The sequence below is a fragment of the Pithys albifrons genome, chromosome 2 (assembly GCF_047495875.1).
Source record: "Pithys albifrons albifrons isolate INPA30051 chromosome 2, PitAlb_v1, whole genome shotgun sequence".
NCBI classification, from domain to species: Eukaryota; Metazoa; Chordata; class Aves; order Passeriformes; family Thamnophilidae; genus Pithys; species Pithys albifrons.
Genome location: NC_092459.1, coordinates 2,441,193 through 2,459,481, shown reverse-complemented (window position 1 = coordinate 2,459,481; position 18,289 = coordinate 2,441,193). Strand labels below are relative to the sequence as shown.

The 18,289-nt window shown below is 40.5% G+C and overlaps 1 protein-coding gene across 3 annotated transcripts in view; it reads left to right on the top strand.

Annotated features, from left to right (window-relative positions):
- SUPT3H (SPT3 homolog, SAGA and STAGA complex component) overlaps positions 1 to 17,416 on the top strand; it is a 279,283-nt gene extending 261,867 nt beyond the window's left edge. For all 3 annotated transcript variants that reach the window (XM_071548208.1, XM_071548209.1, XM_071548210.1), the window contains one exon: positions 15,696 to 17,416. In XM_071548208.1, the coding sequence (XP_071404309.1) occupies positions 15,696 to 15,737 (42 nt within the window). In that variant the 3' untranslated portion in view covers positions 15,738 to 17,416. The remainder of the gene's footprint in view (positions 1 to 15,695) is intronic.
- The last annotated feature ends 873 nt before the right edge of the window (positions 17,417 to 18,289 follow it).

Below are 18,289 nucleotides of genomic sequence, written 5' to 3'. Positions count from 1 at the left end.
TTAGTGGAGCAACAGGTCTCTTCTTACCTTATCTACCTATATCCATATCCATATCCATATCTATATCTATATCTATATCTATGTCTATATCTATATCTATATCTATATATCATCTATATAATCTATATCTATATAATCTATATGTCTATCTATATTATCTATATAGCTATATCTATATATCTCTATAGATAGATAGATAGATAGATAGATAGATTTGTAAGTAAACAGTCATGATTTATAGTATATTTAATTTCAATTATTTTGACTTTGCCTTTCACCTCTTTGACCCAGAAAATCTAGACTGCTTTAATAACCGGTGTCCTTATTAGAAACTTATTATGTAGCTCTTTTTGGAATGGGAAGTCAATATGTGGCATAGTATAAGGAATTTTGATATTATTTGTTTAGAGAGGCTGTTTCTTGACAAACCTTTTCTGAACAGGCTACATGGTAACCAAGAACTTGGAACTCTCAGGGCTGGAATGGATAATTGACAGTAGATGCTTTCACTTCTGGTGCCTGTTCAAGTCCAATCTGCCAAAGGCTGAAACGTTGTTCCCTGTTCAGACTGGGCAAGTGGGCTGTGAGTTGGTTGGCTCCGCCTGGTGCCTGATAAAATTTGCCCACAAGACAAAAATGCCACCCAGCTTGGCAACCTGGCCAGTCTTTTCAAAAGCCAAAGCTGAATCATCATCTATTTTTGCCATATTCTCTTCCAGATCAGGACCATAAGTTTTCTTGTGTTTATTTACTTATCTATTCTATTTTGCTGTCCCCTGTTTTGATCTCTGTAACACCTGTCAGAAATACTACATGGGACACAGGAAAATCATGTTGTTTCCTTGAGGGTGAATGGATTTCATCACCCTGCAGAGAGTCAGTATCAGTGATTCACCCCATCAATAGCAATCCTTGAGGAATAAATATCACCCCAAAACACCCTCTGCTGCACAATATCTCCATTTTCTAAGAGCTCTGGGACACTCAGTCATGCATTTCCAGTTGACTCATGCCCAGGTAAAGACCAAGGAAGGAAATCCATAGCAGTTAAGGGACCCCAATTTATCAAAGCTTACTAGAAGTTTGCTGGGAATGATGGCTCATGAGTTCGTCAGTCTCAGGGCAAACCTCAGGGCCACAATTTCTGGGTCAGAAGTCCCAGCCCTTCACAAGGACAGTGTTCCCACAAAGGTGAAGAGGTTTTGAGCCATTTCTTCAATGGGTGTGACACGAGCTTCTCTTTGACATGAAGGTGGAGACTTGTCTTTTTTTTTGCCTCTCCTTGCTTTCTTTAACCAAACTGAATAATCACTGGCTAAAATGTTATGTAGACTCAGAAATAAACCTTAAATAATATCTACTTAAACTTTTCTTCTTTGCTCTTTCATTATTAGTTCATTGTCAGCTTTTTAAAATGTGCACCACCATTGACTCATTTCTTAGAAAACACAATAAAACCTGATATATTTTCATTCTCTTCTCTCAACATACAGCATTTTTTTCTATTTCTTTATTACCAACTCTATTATGTGTAACTTATTTTTTCATTCTATTTATCCCTGTCTTTGCCCTTCAGTTCAGCTTATTCACCCCTTGCTTCCCAGCCTACACTCTTATCTTTGCATGTCATCATTTTCACTCACTGTCTCTGATGTTTGGCTTTCCAATCTTATTTCTGCAGGTCCTTGTCTCTCACTGACATCATCTCTCTGTAAAGAAACAAAGGGCTTCTGTGTCTTGATGTAGTTCCATTCAAAACTTAATTTACCCTCTCCTACCTACCTTTGGGCTCTATAACTATATTTGCAGTTGTTGTAGAAACTGTAGAAAACTAGATTTACTGGTTATGATAGTTGTAGGACAGAAGAAGAGTTTTGGCAATACCAAAAGGGGCACTGGGCATGCAAGAGAGAAATCCAGGCTTTGTGAACTGGAGCAGGAGAACCATAAACACCAATTTGGTGTCGCCAGCAGTTGGCACCCAGAGCACAACAGAGCTCTCAAAACCTTGAGTGAGCTTTCGTACTTCCCACAAACTTAAGTCCTATCTTGGATATGAAATATAAATGAAGCATGTAGTTTTAATTATTCAGTTTCCTTAAAGAAAACTATGCAAGCTAAAAAACTAGGAAAAGTGCTATTATGAGGAGCAGAAAAAGGTGAGCAGGTAAATAAGCTGAGAGAAGAAAATGAGAATATGTCAGGTTGTTGGGGAGTGTCTTGTAATTTCTATGAAATGAGTAAATCGTGGTGCACCTTTTAGAAAGCAGAGAAAGAAGTAATAATGAAAATGTAAAGGAAAAAGTTTAAGTGGATATTATTTAAGGTTTGTTTCTGAGTCTACACAAGATTTTAGCCACGTAGCTCCTGGTGAAATGACCATGAGTGAAATAAAAAAAGATCAGTAGCTGACTTTCAAAATCTCATCATTAATTTTGTATAAATCTTAAAATATTATATTACTGTTGTACAATAATATATAATAACTAATGGTTGAATATACCAACTAGTATGTCTGTATATTAGTAATATTGGCTAGCATAAAGAAAGAATAGTCCAGCTATAAATTACATATAGACTAGCACAGATATTTTTCCATACCTTGTCTAATATCAAAAGCACAGGGGTATAGGCAAAAAGGATTATATTTAATATTTTTTAATCACAAACTCCATGTATGTTTGAGTTCTTTTTTATTTTGAAGTTTGCTGCTTTTGAGAGAAGGTAATCATGTGTTTTGAGAAAGGAATAGTTGAGATGAGGAAATGCCTCAATTATACATTAAGCTCTTAGAAAATCACACCTGCATTCAAGACCTGAGTGTTGAAATAGCTCTGGCATCCAAAGAATAATGGGATTTATGAAAGCAGAAAATACCCTGAGTACACCTCGGACGATGAACTGATTTGAACTGGACTCTAAACATGGTGGTTTAGAGCTCCAATATCTTCTGGAGATTCCCTGACAGATGCTGAACATTTGGAAACACAACTCTGCTCTCCTAGAAGTCCGACTGTGCTTCTAAATCAATTTTAATTGTGGCTGTTATTATCCATTGGTGGGAACGTGAAGGGGCAACAGGTCAATTCTCCACCCAAAGGCTGTTTGTTACCAGGACATACCTGTGAATGTACCTGGGTGCATGACTATGTCCCAGTGTCTAAAAAATAGGTCTTAACCCTGCTGAGGTGCCTCAGATTCTTCCTCCCTAAAAGTCATGATCTTGTGTTAGAATTTTCCTTCCCACCCATGAAGTTTTGAGGGAGAAAGTGCCATAGCCACCATGTGATGCAGCATGATAATCTGCAGTAATCTCTACAGATTTAATCTATTTTCTCCCTTTCATCATTTTAGCATCTGAATCCCAGTCTGGCTTCTCTTGACCTCTTGCCCCAGGGTATTTATGCCGTACACTGGTAAAAGGGGAGGCTGAAGAGTCCAAATCCTCCCCATAAATGGCCTGCAATGGCGTGTGTTCCTGCCCTGACAATGAAAATGAGCTTCTTCATGGGCAGGACGTGCTGCTGGAGGCTTCTGTGCAGTATCACTTACAGCCCTGGGGTCTTTGTGGACGCCTGCTACGATGTGAGAACACCGAGGAGTGCAGGGGGAAGGGACCAACCTTCCACACACCATATGGAAACCATCTGTACCAGGCAGCATAGCTCTCCCTAACGAAACGTGTTGCCATTTCATAGTTTCTTCAAAGTGTTACACAGACAAAAGGTATCACTTGAATTTTTTGCCAGGGTTGACTGCCCCAGCCTCTGGAGCCAGGCATTTACCGTAATACCAAAGTATTCTTTTAAACGAGACAGGCAGTAATATTTTAAACTGTCTCACCCAAAAAGAATGCAACATCTACTGGAAAAGTATAGAGTAGGCAAAGTGCTCCAAAAATAAAACAAAGGAAACAATATCATGCCCTTTTATTGTGGCCCCTTAACTCTAGTCCTCTGAGAGCAGTGCCGATTGATGTCAGTGATGCAACCTAAAAATTAATGTCAATTACCCCAAACAAAATGCACATAAGCAACGTTGAGGGTCTGATTTCAGTCCACAAAGACCAGGGAATTCAGAGCTACTGGAGAGACAAAAACCTGGATTTCACATTCCTGTTTTACCAACAGCCATTCTGCTGGGAGGAAGAGGAGAAACAAAGGGGAAGGGAGTTGCACCATTACAATAAATAATGTGATGGAGACAACATGCTCTCTCTTTGCTGAAGCCCAGATCCACTGGGTCCCATTAGCCTTCAGTCCAGGAACTGCAATGTGTTCTAGGTTTGGGGCTCAGTTACCCCCCTACCACCTTTCTTCTTTTTTAAAAGAAACTCTTCTATTGTTTTAGTAACAATAACTTTCAGTGAGACCTAACTAACTCTTCCTTTACAGAAATTATTTCCTGTTCTTACATTTCCAGCCACCAGATGTGGGGGTGTTGCTGTCACCATAATTAGCCCATGTTATCTATTGATGTGATAATTATGCATCCAAAGGGGATGGACCCCGTACTCTGATAAACGAACATGCAATAATCGAGATGTTCTGGTGTCAGCATGCACACAAATCAAAATGTTCCAACATCAAAGAAGTGCCTATGAAAAAAACTTCCATACAGGATTTAAATATTCCTCAATGTTATTAAAAAAAGATGGGCTCCGATATCGTGAAAAGCCCCCGGTGGGGTTACAGGCGGGTAATCCATCTCCCCAGTCCTAACCCCACATTTAGGGACTGAACAGTGGCAACCAGCCAGAAGAATCTCATGGCCTGGATGGTTTGTTTTCAGACAAGTATCACTTTTATAGATGTGCATATAAATGTGTGTCTGCTGCTAAACTGCAGACAAAAACAAAAGGATGAGTCGTGGTAAAGAAGAGAATTTGATGTGAAGGGTCAGACCACTGAGGTGTTGTTGAAGGCATTGGCCTGTCCTTGCATTTCAAAATAAGTTTCATTTAAGTAACATGTGCCACAGCAAGTGACACGTGAAAGTGGGTCTGTGAAGGGGGATTATAGCATGGAAGTTCAGAGTCTGACATGGGATTTCATTTTCTTGGCAAAGTAAATATTATTTGCTCACCCCCCGCCTCCCCCAACTAATCAATCAGAAACTATGAAAATGAATTTTTTAGTCAGTTCTAGGAAGAACATTTTGGAATTCTACTATTCTCAGCAACCATCCGGTGTCTCTTGGATGATCCATTTGGCCAAGATGTTGTCAAGGTGACGGACAGGTGAACAGAAAGACATTTAGAAAAATTATACATAACCTGAGCTTCACATTAGGGAGACTAGAAGTCCATCTCATCTCACGAACCAGCTTTTCCAACAAATGAATGTGGATATAATATATTTAAAAAGTGTAAGTCTGCCCTTCCTTGGGATCCCAAGTTTCTTGGTGCATCCTTGGAGCTCGTAACTTGCCAGCAGTCTTTGGAACTGCAGCAAGGGCTCTTTTCTGTGCAGGCTGCCTGGTGCAGGAACCTGTGAAGCTTTGAGCAGTCTTTGCATGCTGGCCAAATGTGCCCCTAGCATGGTTAGTGCTCATCAGACTGTCTAAATACGTGAGGGAGTTTGTCCTGCAAGCAGGAGCTGATGGGGGCAGACCCAGGTCCTGGGGCAGCAGGACCAGTCCCTGCAGCGTGAGTAGGAGTCAGGAGGAGATTGTCCTCTTCACATGTCTCCACTTGCTCCTTTGCAAATTGAAGCCACCCTCAAGTCAAACTCTTTGTGTGCTCAGCATGTTTCAGCTTTGAAATCTAATTGCAGGCTGTCAGGAGATAGTGAGCAGGGTCACTGCCACCAGACCCAGTCAGGATCTGGTGTTGTTCACAAATCACAGAATCATTCAGGTTGGGAAAGCCCTCTAAGATCGAGTCCTGCCAAGCCCACCACTAAACCACGTCCCCAAGTGCCACATCTAGACGTTAACCAGTTCATTCTAGTTATCCATATTTTCCTTCTCTTACTTGCTTTGTATATACTGAAGAAATGTGTCATTCATACTCCTTTCTTTCCCACATCCTCCTGCTTAGATCTTGCTTGAGTGGGATAAATTTGTCATTACTTTGCAGTGGTTGGCCCAATATTTAAATTAATTGTGACTTAAGGAGAAGCATCCTTCTGAGATTATCACCAATTACTAGTGAAGTGTTAACTGTTCAAAGGAAACAACTGCTTTATATCTTTTTTACAGGCACAATTTGTTCTTTGCATAAGGAGTAGGACATTCTGCATGTAATTAAAGAATAATCTTTAATTGCCTAAATTATAAATGCTTCCCATTATCAGAAATCAAATACCTGTATCAGTGTACGCCTAGATTAAAGTTCAAATTGGGGATGGAGCTTTGTTTTGAAGGGTAAGTATTATTGGCTTTCATACTTAGTGGACCATTTTTTAAGTTTGGATTTGATCCTGCTTTTCAGAAGTTCAGGAGAGACCAGGAAACATGTTTTGATTCAGGGCTATTTCTAATAGAAATGTCATAAAATCTCGTAGTGTATAATAATTTATTCGGCTGCTAAAATATTGGTTTAACTGGTTAAACTGCCTCAGCACTTGGATTTTTTCTCCAGTGTGCTGCAGAAATACATGTGAAAGATCGATTGGATGCCATTCTGCAGCTTAATCCCAGGTAATTTATTCAGTTTTACCTGAGAGAAAGGTCCAAATATATGTTCTCCTGGTTTTAATCAGTCCAACTACAATTGATTCAACTTTTGCCTGAATAAGGAGTGAGTAAAAACTGAGTGAGAGCCTCAAGATTTGGCTCTTATTCATTAACCTCAGGGCAGACTTCATTTTGTATGATTTTTAAGCTATTAAAATGTTGGTTGGCTTCCATTTGAGCTCAGATTCCTAATATCACCAAATAATTATGTGTAGATGATGAAATGAAAAAACAGGCATGTAGTCTCCAAATGTGCATTTCAGTCTGGGTGGCTGAAATGGCTCATAACATTCAATGCATGAAAATGGGGTGGATTGAATAAATTAGCAGAATCACAAAAGGAAACCACTATAGGAAATAGTTTTACACGTGTAATCACTGAAATACTCTAGTGAATGTGTCAGTCTGTACTAAATAAATATATTTGTTTATAGACATGTTCTGTATTAGCTTCCACTCTTTCACAGCACTTTGCCAAACAAAATCCCACTAGAAGTAGGATGTTCGCACCCGAGTAGGAGTTTCTTGGATAAATATTTTTTCTATATTGAGACCAAAACCACTTCTACAACTTTCAGACTTTGATTGAAATAGTATATTTCTTTTGCCCTTTTCTTTGCCTTTTTTTTTTTTGCCTTTTTTTTTTCTCTCTTCCCATCTCCTCCACTGGCAACCACTGATGCATTACCTTAATTCCTCTTACCTCCCACCGCTCTGGAGCGCTGGCCCCACTGCAGACAGAGCACATCAGTCAGTACAGAGCAGGCCAGAAGTGGCTGCACCCCAGTGCTGCCACCAGCGAAGCTTGAGAAAATTCCTCTGTTTCCAGACCTGAGATGCTGGTTGGGTTCTCATTTCCCCAGTGAAATGCTTCCTTCAATCAAGGCAAGAGCAGAGATGCTGTGTCCTCTGCAGAGAGCGTTCACAGGATGCTTTCAGAGGGTGGAGGACGAGAAGTATGTTGCAAAATGTCATTACATGCTGCTTTTCATTACAATTTCTAAGGAAAGAATGTAGGTGAACTGTCTTGTTTTGTCCAAATAAGTTAATTTTATAGTAATACCCTCTCCTATGCAATAGGTGCCTATTTCAGCATCCAACATCTGGTATTTTAGCCATTACAATGGAAGATAAAATGCAATGAAAATAATAATTCTGGTGTGTTATACAGTGTATTCAAAATGCTGTGTATTAGCTCTGTAATCAAGCAATCCTCCAAAAAAACCCCATTTTTCAGTGAGTGATAGTATTTCTTTTCAAAGGCAGGGGAAATTGAAACACAGAGGCACTAAGTGGTTTGTCTGAGGCCACACAGCAAGTAAGTGTCAGAGCTGGGAGCAGAGCCCAGCCCTGGCTCCTGCCCTTGTACTCAGACGACTGTACCACACCATATTGTTTCCAAATAAGTTTGCCTTTTAGCTCCTATGCTGAGCTCATGAGCAGTAGTGGCACAGATGGGGAATTTAACCTCTTCTGTCACTTCCTACAGAAAAAACTCTGAGCTTCTACAGCAGTAGAAGAAAATCTTAAAGATGTCAAGAGAAGCCATCCTTGGAGAGAGGGAGCCATCCAGGTTGTTTCATGCTGAATTACTCTCAGGTGGAAGGAATTTTTATTGTTAGTGGTGTATTTTCACATGGGAGTGCTGTGACTGTGCATTACCCTGAGTCATAAACCAGAGCTTTCAGTATCCAACCATACCTAAAGTCTCAAGGCTTCTAGTTTTAATTTCATTCTCAGACATAATAAAGCTGCCTGAGTATGTTACTGCTGCCGTACAGCGAGTTGAGACACAGAAGAGAAGTTGACCCTGAGCAACTCAAGGTGTTTTGACCAGTTTGACTTGAGATGATAAAATGATAAGTGAACTAATTTCTGTGCTCATGAGGAGATCATGGACACTCAGGAACCACTGCATTTCCATTGTGGTGGGGATATTAAGTTTTCCCAACTCTGCTGGGGTCCAGCAGGTCATATCCATGAAGGTCTGGTGCCTCATGGAGACCCACTGTGTGCTTTGCCTATACATTGTCATGGACCGACAATTATGGCCATTAGATCCATGGCCAAAGCAGCTTGCTGGATTTCAGCTTGCTCCGCAGGAGAAGCAGCTGACTCTGTCCATGGAAGGGTGGTGATGGAGGCAATCTACAGGTTTTGCAGCCTGGGGGAAGGAATTCCTCTCCCTGACTGTGAAGGGGGAACAGTGTGCAGTTGGAGTAAGAATTTCTGTCAGTGTGCGAAGCAGCGTTGCCTTTTCTCAGACAAATAAAGACTGTTGAAGCTGGTGGCAGTGATGGGAAGAACTTTGTGAAAATATGTTTGTTTTGTAAAGCTGGCTGCCAAGTATTGTTTTATAGTTCCATCTTTTCCTTCTTTCTCCACTGTTTACAGTACCCTCTGAGAAACTTAAAATGATCCCTCCCTCCCCACCAATTTAGTTCTTTTTTTCTCTTGGCAGACATTGATGCCCCCCTCCCACACCCCAGTTCCTGCTGCAACAAAAGCCATGATACTTTTGCCTCATTTTTATTTCTTACAACACCACTCCAGCCCCGAGAACAGTGTTTGCTGGTTAACTGCAGCATTGCAAATATGGCCAAAAGACCTGAAGGGCAGCAGTACAAGCCCTACATTTTGTTCTCCATCCACTGGTGGTACTGCATGAGGTGTCTGAGAAATACATTTGGTCCTTGTTTTTCAATGATGCTACATTTCCATCAGCCTTGGGAATGTCATTTATCCCAGAGGCAGAGAACAATAATAAAATAGTTGGATAGTTGAGATCTAGACTATGTTCCTTAACAGACTTGGATGATGTATCCTGGATATCTTATTCCTGGACACAGCAGCCCAGTTTTATGTGACTATTGAAAAAGTTTACAACTTTGGCAGATAGAAGGTAAACCAAAGCCCAGAGCTGACTCTGCTGGAAAGCATTTTGTTCCAGGCTGTTGATGGGTGGTTTACTGGAGAAGTGCTTTTATCAGCGTGTGATATTTGTGGGCGCCTCCATGAAGAGCTGTGGTGATCTCAGCCGCCTTCCTGGAGGGCAGGTACTTATGGCATGGAAGCTGCTGCTGTCCCTGGTGCCTCAGGCTGAGGAATCTGGGAACAGACCTGAGAAATGGTGTTGGTGGTGTTCCTTACACCTCACTGCAGTTTCTCAGGAGCTGGTGTAAGCATCGATGTGGTTGTCCTTCCAGAGGGACCGATGCCGTATGGATAACTGGACTCTGTAACTCTCAACACATTGGTCTGACCTCATCATGAATGAAATCCATGGGATTTCATGGATACAACAGGGAGGATCACCCAGAGCACCATACAATTTCGTAATGTACTGCCCCTGGGTGTCCATGGATACATATTTGGGATGTGTTACTCATCACTGACCGTGCTCTAGACATTACATCCATGAAGTGTTCCCCCATCCTTTGAGTAATATCAGACAGCTGTGCTTTGGCTACTGATTAAAGATGAGTTTGTGGAATTAGAGCCTTCAGTGCTATTGTTTTAAATTGGAGAGAGAATTATCCATTATATTTCTTTTGTAACATGGATGTACTTTTAATAAGGCGAGTTTATATCCACACAAATTTATTTAAACTTAAACAGAAGCAACTAATTCTAAACAACATATGGATTTTCTTTTTTAAACAATGTTGCTTCTACTTTGCCTCTTTAATTATTATTTTAATCTCTAAATAACTGACACTTCTTTGCATGTGGTTTCCCTATGCAGGCTGGGAAAAATTAGAGGAGTAACCTTTTAATCACAGAGGTTCAATGTAGATGTTTTTATGTGCAAAGAGCTCTGAATCTGTCCGAGGTGACTTGTTTGATATTATGGCAGGCTAATGAAATTTCAAAGTTAACATTCCCCAAATAAAATGGAAAGAAGACACAGGGAGGAAAGGAGCAGATTTAAAATTAGAGAATCTTGGTGGTTTATGGGTTCCAGGTTATTTGGAATGGAATGAAAGTTAATGCTACATCCTTTTTTCCATCCTGCCAGCCAGTGTCTGATCCAAGAATGTCTCTTATTTAAAGGGCAGGGCTCCCTCCACTGTTCTTAAATAAAGGCTCTCACTGTCTGAGATCCAACCCGCCCCGATTTTCACAGTAACATTGTAAAGCTGCATGAAGAGAATTGTTTAATGGCAAGAAGTTTTGCATATGATTCCCCTATCATAAACCTGCTCAATTCATATGGTTCCATTTACATTTATGCAAATGTCAGAGCATAGAGTAAAATCACCAAAGGCAGAAAGGACTGTGGCATGTCCCAAACAAGATGTGCCTATTTGCATTTATGTTTGCTAATGAACTTCAGCCAGGGCTTGCTCTTTGATTTGGGTGTCTCTGTCTCCCATTCCACTTTATGCACTGTAATTAAAGCACTTGCCCACACACATACAAGAGGACACCAAGAAAGGGAGACTCCAAGTTTTATAAATGCTGTTCTGTAACTCCCTTATGCGGGGCCTATAATTCAGGATTTAACATCCCTAAGTGATACAACAGACCTGCAGTATGAAGTTGGGCTTCAGTGTAAGCACAACTGCAGACTTAAACCAGTGGAGGATTTGGCCCAATAAACTTTTGTGTCTCGGGTGCCCGCTGGAGATGTTTCACCCCAGACTTTCCAAATTTTATCCTGAATAAAAATTAAGCATCAGCCCACTCAAAAATCACAGCTGTTTTCTTTCTCTTGCCAAAATTATTCTTTCCCATCGTGCTCCAGCTGCGAAATTATGCACTGGTGTAAAATTGTTAACTGGAAACCATTTCTAGCTGAGCTACCCATTCAGAAGTCTTAGTTGTTTAATCTAATATGTTATGTCATTGAGGAGCACTCACACATCTTAATTTTGTCTGGGACCTGTTTCTGTATATCGTAGAATCACAGAATGGCTTGGGTTGAAAGGGACCTTAGAGATCATCTTGTCCCAACCCCCTGCCTTGGGCAGGGACACCTTCCACTATCCCAGGTTGCTCCAAGCACCATCCAACCTGTCCTTGGACACTTCCAGGGATGGGGCAGCCACAGTTTTTCTGGGCAACCTGGGTGAGGGCCTCACCACCTTCAGAGTGAATAATTTCTTCCTAATATGCAGTCTAAACTTACTCTCAGTTTAAAACCATTTCCTCTAGTCATAAATCATAGTATATCTTGTTCTGTGAACTCTTCAGTGAACTGTTTCATTTTGTGGGACCTTCTGTGAGGACAGGATTTTTGCTGTCCTCTTCTTGGATTGGTTCTTTGTGATCCTTCCAATAACACCGCCTTGGGCTACCACTACAAGGAAAGAAATGGGACCAAAAAAAGAGAGTAGAAATGGGTGATTTTTCATTTAACTTGAGGAGTTTCTTAACCAAGGCCTCTTGTGCCACATTGCTTGTTGAATTTGTTAGTTTTCCCTCCTTTCATCAAACAAAGGGCAAACCATGATCTTGCTTTTAGGTGACTGACAGCAGTGGACACTGCTCATCCTTTTCTGCTTCACTGCACCTCCTTTCAGATTGTTGAAACAAATCCTGCCTTCATTTATTAAGTAACAGGACATTCCCAGAGAGCGTGTTGTATCACAATCCAATATGCTTTGATAACTTGAAGGAGCAACAGGGTGCCTGAGAAGCTGTGAGAAGGTTCTTCACGAGGTCCATAGGTGGAGTAGCATCATAGAATGGTTGCAGTTAGAAGGGATCTTAAAGATCTGGTTTCAGCTCCCCTGCCATGGGCAGGGGAGCCACGCGCTGCATCAGGGTAGGACTGGGAAGCAGAGGACTAAGCACCAAAATCATCACACCTCTCAAGTGGGAGCAAGTGCTAAGAGTGGCCTGAATAAGATAAAGGTCTTGTTTCTGCTTTCACTTTGGCCCAGCCTGCGTATCTTCTGGTTTTGAATCGCAGCAATCTGTCATTCCACCTTTAACAACATCAGAGAAGAGGGAGCAAAATCTTGTCATATGATAGCAAAGAGCAAGAAGTTTCTGTGAGACCTAGGTTGGCCAGATAAGGTTAGATCAGCTTTCCAGAGCACGGAATCCACTCTGGGAAGCCGAACTGTGTGATTTGTGCCCAAGCTCGATGATTCCTCATGTCTAAAAGGTGGTCCTTTGACCACCCACACACAGAGCGGGCACAGTAAGAGCCTGATGACCTTCAGCCATGACAGAGACTCAGCTCACAGCAGGAAAAATCAAAGCACAGGCTGGTAGACAGTAAATTTTAAGAGAACACCCAGAAAATTTGGATGCAGTAAGCACTTTTCCCAAAAGGGCTCCAGGAGGGACCACGAGTTTATGTTACCTCTTGACACTGGGCTATAGCAAGACAGATCCACCAAAATGGGTGCAGTGATTTTAATCCCACATCAAGAGACTATATCATCTGTAGCTCTGAGCCAAATAATCTTATTATTAAAAATAAATAAATAAAAATTGGATACTGCCAAAGTGGCATAAAACACCCAGAAGTGTCATCCAAACCCTTTGCATTATCTCCAGCCCCATAAGATGTCTGCCACATACATCTAAACTCTATTGCAAGGGCACATACACAGGCAAGTTTTATAAAAAACATCTTGCAGTTTCTCTTCACAAGTCTTGGCATGTAGAGATCTGTCTTTCAGTATCACAAGTTCAGTTGTATAGATCTTAAAGGTAGCTGGTATCACTCAGAATGATGGGATGACTGTAAAATAGTTTTTCTCTGCATAAAAGCATTTCAGAGGTTAACCTTTATTATCTAGTAATGTATCAAAATAAGAACAAAGTGTTATCATGTTATGGAATGAGATGAATCAAACTCCCTCCTCTGATTTTCAAAAGAGTTGCCTTTAAGCTGAAGTTGAAGGTAAGGATGGTTTCTGAGTAAAATAATTCAATTTATGGCTAAATTCCCTAATAAAATATGCATATATCAGAATCATTTTCTCTGGCATGGGAAAGATAATGGTGTTGTTTTCATTATTGCTAAACTTCAAAATGGCTTCAGGAATTTTGTTGGTCCTTTCCAAAGGCAGTGAACTTCAGGCAGAGATTAAAGCAGAGGAAATTTCAGCCCAAGGGCAAATGTTTCAGAAAGTTTAAAGTATGTGAAACAGGGACTGAAGTAGGAAATAGTTTTCAATCCCAACCATAGCCACACTAGTTATAATGTATGGCTAAATATAGACCTGTGGGTGTGTCCAGATCTCCAAAGGTGTTATCCTCCCTCGGCTGAAACTGGCTTCTGGAATGACCTTTGCAGGAATACACTGCCTGTGTAACCTTGCCTGTGTTGGGAAATGTTAAACTCCATTATTCCCCAGGTGAGCCCAGCCAAGCCCAACTTTGCTTTGCAACTGAAATTCCTTTCACAAAAGTCAACCTTTTATCTTTCATGTAGATCCAGCTTTACACTCAGGATCATTTAACTTCAAGCAAACTGCACAATAGTCCCGAATATTTTGTTTATGTGCTAAAGGTTGTCACTTAGGTTTTAAAACTCTGTAAAAATATTGGGGTCCAGGAGCTAAAAACATCACTTTTGCATGGACTTCCAAGTACCAGCCATAATGGTTTGGGCAAGCTGCACATCCAGACTGCCTTGGACTTGCTGCTTGTGGTTGTGGGAATACGTTGGATCCTTTCAAAATTATTGGCTAGTCTGTTTTGGGCATTTCTTGCTTGAGTATAGAGCCTTTGGGTTTGTTTTGTGTTTTGTTTGTGGTGATACTGTCATGTCTGATGCCTGGCTGTATATCCCAGAGCTGATGTTCTGCCCTTTGATTTTAATGCCATGTGCTGCCAGATCTCTACGCTGGAGTGTGGTGTCAATGTAAAGGATGCTGTAATGAACATCTTGTACATATTTCCTTTTGCATATTCACTGTCTGTAAAATGTCTGTCTGAATACATCCTTGCTGGTTTTGAAACGATTTCCTTACAGCTCAGTATGAATACTATTTATATCCAAAGTTGGTTGAGGTTATCCTTTACTCCTAATGTTACTCTAATTCTAGTTTAAGAGAGGGGAAATTGATCTGGCTGAAATTAATTAGGAAATTGGTAGAGCCCCTAGAAATGGTGGTTATATATGGCACTTTTCTAAGTGCTTGGACTGAAGAGGTACAAAATAAATCTGACAAAGCACTACTGTCATGGAATAGAAGACTATATTTTCATTTTTTGAACCGGATGACTGCTGAAGGTGAACCAAATAAAGCAAAAGTATTTAAACTTCTTTGCTTTTTTTAAGATACCATTAATATTAAAAAAGAGGCATTTTTAAACTGAGAATATCCCCTCAAAATATAGGGTTTCCAGTGTGCCTGGCATAAAAAGGCATAGTTTCCTATATTGATTCAGAAAGAGATGTTAAAAATGCATGAAAGGTATTTTAGGAAGACATTGTCACAGGATCTTTTAAAATTATTTTCCCAAGTGCTATTTAACTCCTGTGCTTCTTTACCATTGAGCCCAAGTTACGATATATGGGATATCAAATTATTTCATACTGACCAGAGGGTCTTTAAGATTAATTTGGGTTTGGAGTGGTGGGAGTTATACCAGTGTGTGTTTACATAACTTCAGACTCAGACTATAAATTAAGTTTGGAAAACTGTAATTATTCAATAATTTATAGACTATTCAGATAGGTTAGAAATGATTCTTGAACATGATGAATAGAGAACACGTGCCTATAAAGGATAAACAGATTCAGCAGAATGGTGTATTTTGGCCTCATCTATTTTGCAGGCAATTAACAAAATAGGATGCTCCATTTTCTGCCTATCTCTCGCTCTCCTGAAATAGAGTCACTAACCACTTGTTAACCACACTGATTTTTTAATAGACAAAGTGGTTGCTTATAGCTTCCCCACCAGAAATGTTCAGATTAAGCACATTATTAGATTGCAGCCAGAATAGCCTCCCAAACAGGGAGGAAGCCTTGCCTCCCTCTCTGCCTCTTCGCCTTGTTGGAGCTGATGTGATAATTCATTTCAGATTTTCTCTCTCCCTAACAGAGTTCCTACCGCAGGAACGGGATGACTTTCCTCGCCTGCTAATGTGGATGTGGCTGCAGCAACAGGAAAGACAGTGTTATATTAAGGTGATTTTCTTTTCCCCTCCATGGAAGGAAAAAAAATACAAGCTCCAGTGTCTCCGCGTACCAGTGAGTGGGCTGGTTTGTTGTGACTATCTGCTGGCTGTCTCTGTCTCTCTTTCCAGCCCCCTCAATCGTTATTCTTGTTTACTAGCTGGAACATTTAGCTAATTAATGGCAGGATGTTTGGGAGAGGGTGTAGGTGGACAAGAATGCAGCTCAGACAATGCTGGAGTTTGCAGGGGACTTGATGCTGTCAGCCTCTTTCTGGCTGCCATGTCATTTTTATTCAAGTGTTCTCCAAAAGATGTTTTTTCCTAAAGCAGGATGGGGCAGGAAGAGGCCAGAGATAGACTGGGTTGTGTTGGTTTATGTAGGTTATGTAAGGGTTATGTAGTTTTCCTTGTGATTTTTACAAAAAGAAGAATTATTTCCCTCTATTTTCCACTAATGTCCACGTGTTTCTCTCAACTAATTGTAGTGTTCAGACAGTATAATTCAGTTTAATTCAGTGAGGGCATTTTGATGACAGTCAGAGCGAGTTTGGACTTAAAGATGATGAGAAAAAAGTTCAGGTAAACTGTACTTTGCAGATCCAACCACAGAGTAGTGGTCAGCCCCAAATTCTCCATACTGGCATCTCCTAAGACTCGAGCCATTACTCCCTGAAGTCAAAAAAAGCCTTTGCAGTGATTTGGCTCTGGATTAGGCCCATATTTGGAAAAACACATCCTAAAGTATTTAAATAACTGTGTCTGCCTCAGTTAGGCAAAGACTTAACGTTATGTACTTGCTCAGCGTTTGCTGCAGGAAGCAGATGTTGTCCCTGTTGTTGACAAAGGCAGAATTACTGTTGGATTTGGTTAAAGAAGAAACCAAGCTCTTTTTTTTTTCCATATTTTAGGTAACGTTGTTTGTTTTCAAGATTTGTTTTTTAAATCTCAGTCCCTCCCTCTAAGCTTCTTCCCGTCCCCTGCTCCTCCAGCCTTTGCTGGCCTCACAAACACATTCATTTCTTCCCATAAAACTGGACAAATATAGAGCTGACCACGGTGATGCTGAGCCAGAGACAAGGGCTTGTACTTCAGCCCATCACCAGGATCTGCAGGCACGTCCTGCTGGGGTCCCTGCAGTACCTGTGGGCCAGGGTCTGCTTCAGCCAGGCTGGGAATCCAACTTAAACCTCAGATTAGTACAGAACACTCAAGGGATCGAGAGGAGATCAGCAAAATATTACTTTTATACATTGCAGCCCTTCTCTCCTCTGTGCTTAGCGTGTGAGGTCTCAGTTTTTACTCCTGCTCTGTGGTCTCGTGGCCATTTGTAGGTGGTTCTGTTGTCCTGCTCTCCTGGATCTGCTCACAGAAACTTTAAATATATGTATATTTTTAAATAAACAGAAAAATGTCTCTTTGCAAGCAAAATATTGTAAAAGTGAACTTTGTACGTTGGTTACTGACGTTCATAAATTGCTTTTTTCTTTTACCTGCTTTTCACTTCTGTTTTCTGGGAATTGTCTGTGTGTAAAGGACTGAAAGAAATGTGTAGAATGCCATGTATTAAACGAGGGGAGGGGGAAGTTTTCTGATGTTCCATCTGTGCTTCTTGAAATATATGATTAAACTTTTCTTTTTATCATCACTCTTTATTTTTGTTGGCGTCCTTAATCACAGAAAATTATATGCTTGCTGTAAACATCCAGATTTTTTTAAAAGGACACCAGCATTTATTGTATTTGGTTTTGATCTGCAGGGATAGAGACAGAAGAAACCATTTCAGGCACTGGGTACTGGAATCAAAATTCCTTCCCTAACTGTATCTCTCCCAGATTTTACATTTTAAAATATGCATAAGCAGGAAAAATACTGGCACTTATTTTTTACTGGTCTACTTAAAGTCCCAGAGAATGAAGACTCAACATACATTTCCCTCAGAAATATGACAGATCATGTTTTTGTTGGTCTGCCCTATGTTTGTCTATCTTGAACAGCCTGACAGGCAATTATTTATAAAATCTGAGTTTGCCCAGTAAACCCATATAATAACCTTTCACTTCTCTGCACAAGTCAGGGAGCTGAATTTGGAGTCAAACAATGTAGGTTATGTCTCCCTATCTTGGACTAACCCAGTTGATTCTTATTTTGGGAAGTAATCACTTTTTTTTTTTCTCATCTTCAGAGTTTTATCTCTGTTTAAAACAAAAACCAGCCAGTAATATTTATGCTGCATTTGGAGTGTGTTTTAGCACCACTTCCCATGCTGCAGAAGCAGAGATGTGTGTTTAAGCTGCTGCTACACATTTTTATTATGTGTATAACAAACAGTTTGAGATTCAGTTAAATGGCTGCATATGAATAGCTTTATTCCTGTGTAATTTCAACTTGCAAATCATTTTGAGTCTTAGCCAGGGACTGCAGCAGGTTATGTTGGTTATTTCACATTAGTTACCTGAAGAAGGGAAACATCTATTTCAGCAGGAAAAAGGTTGTGTAACGTTTAAGGGAGTGTGAGTTT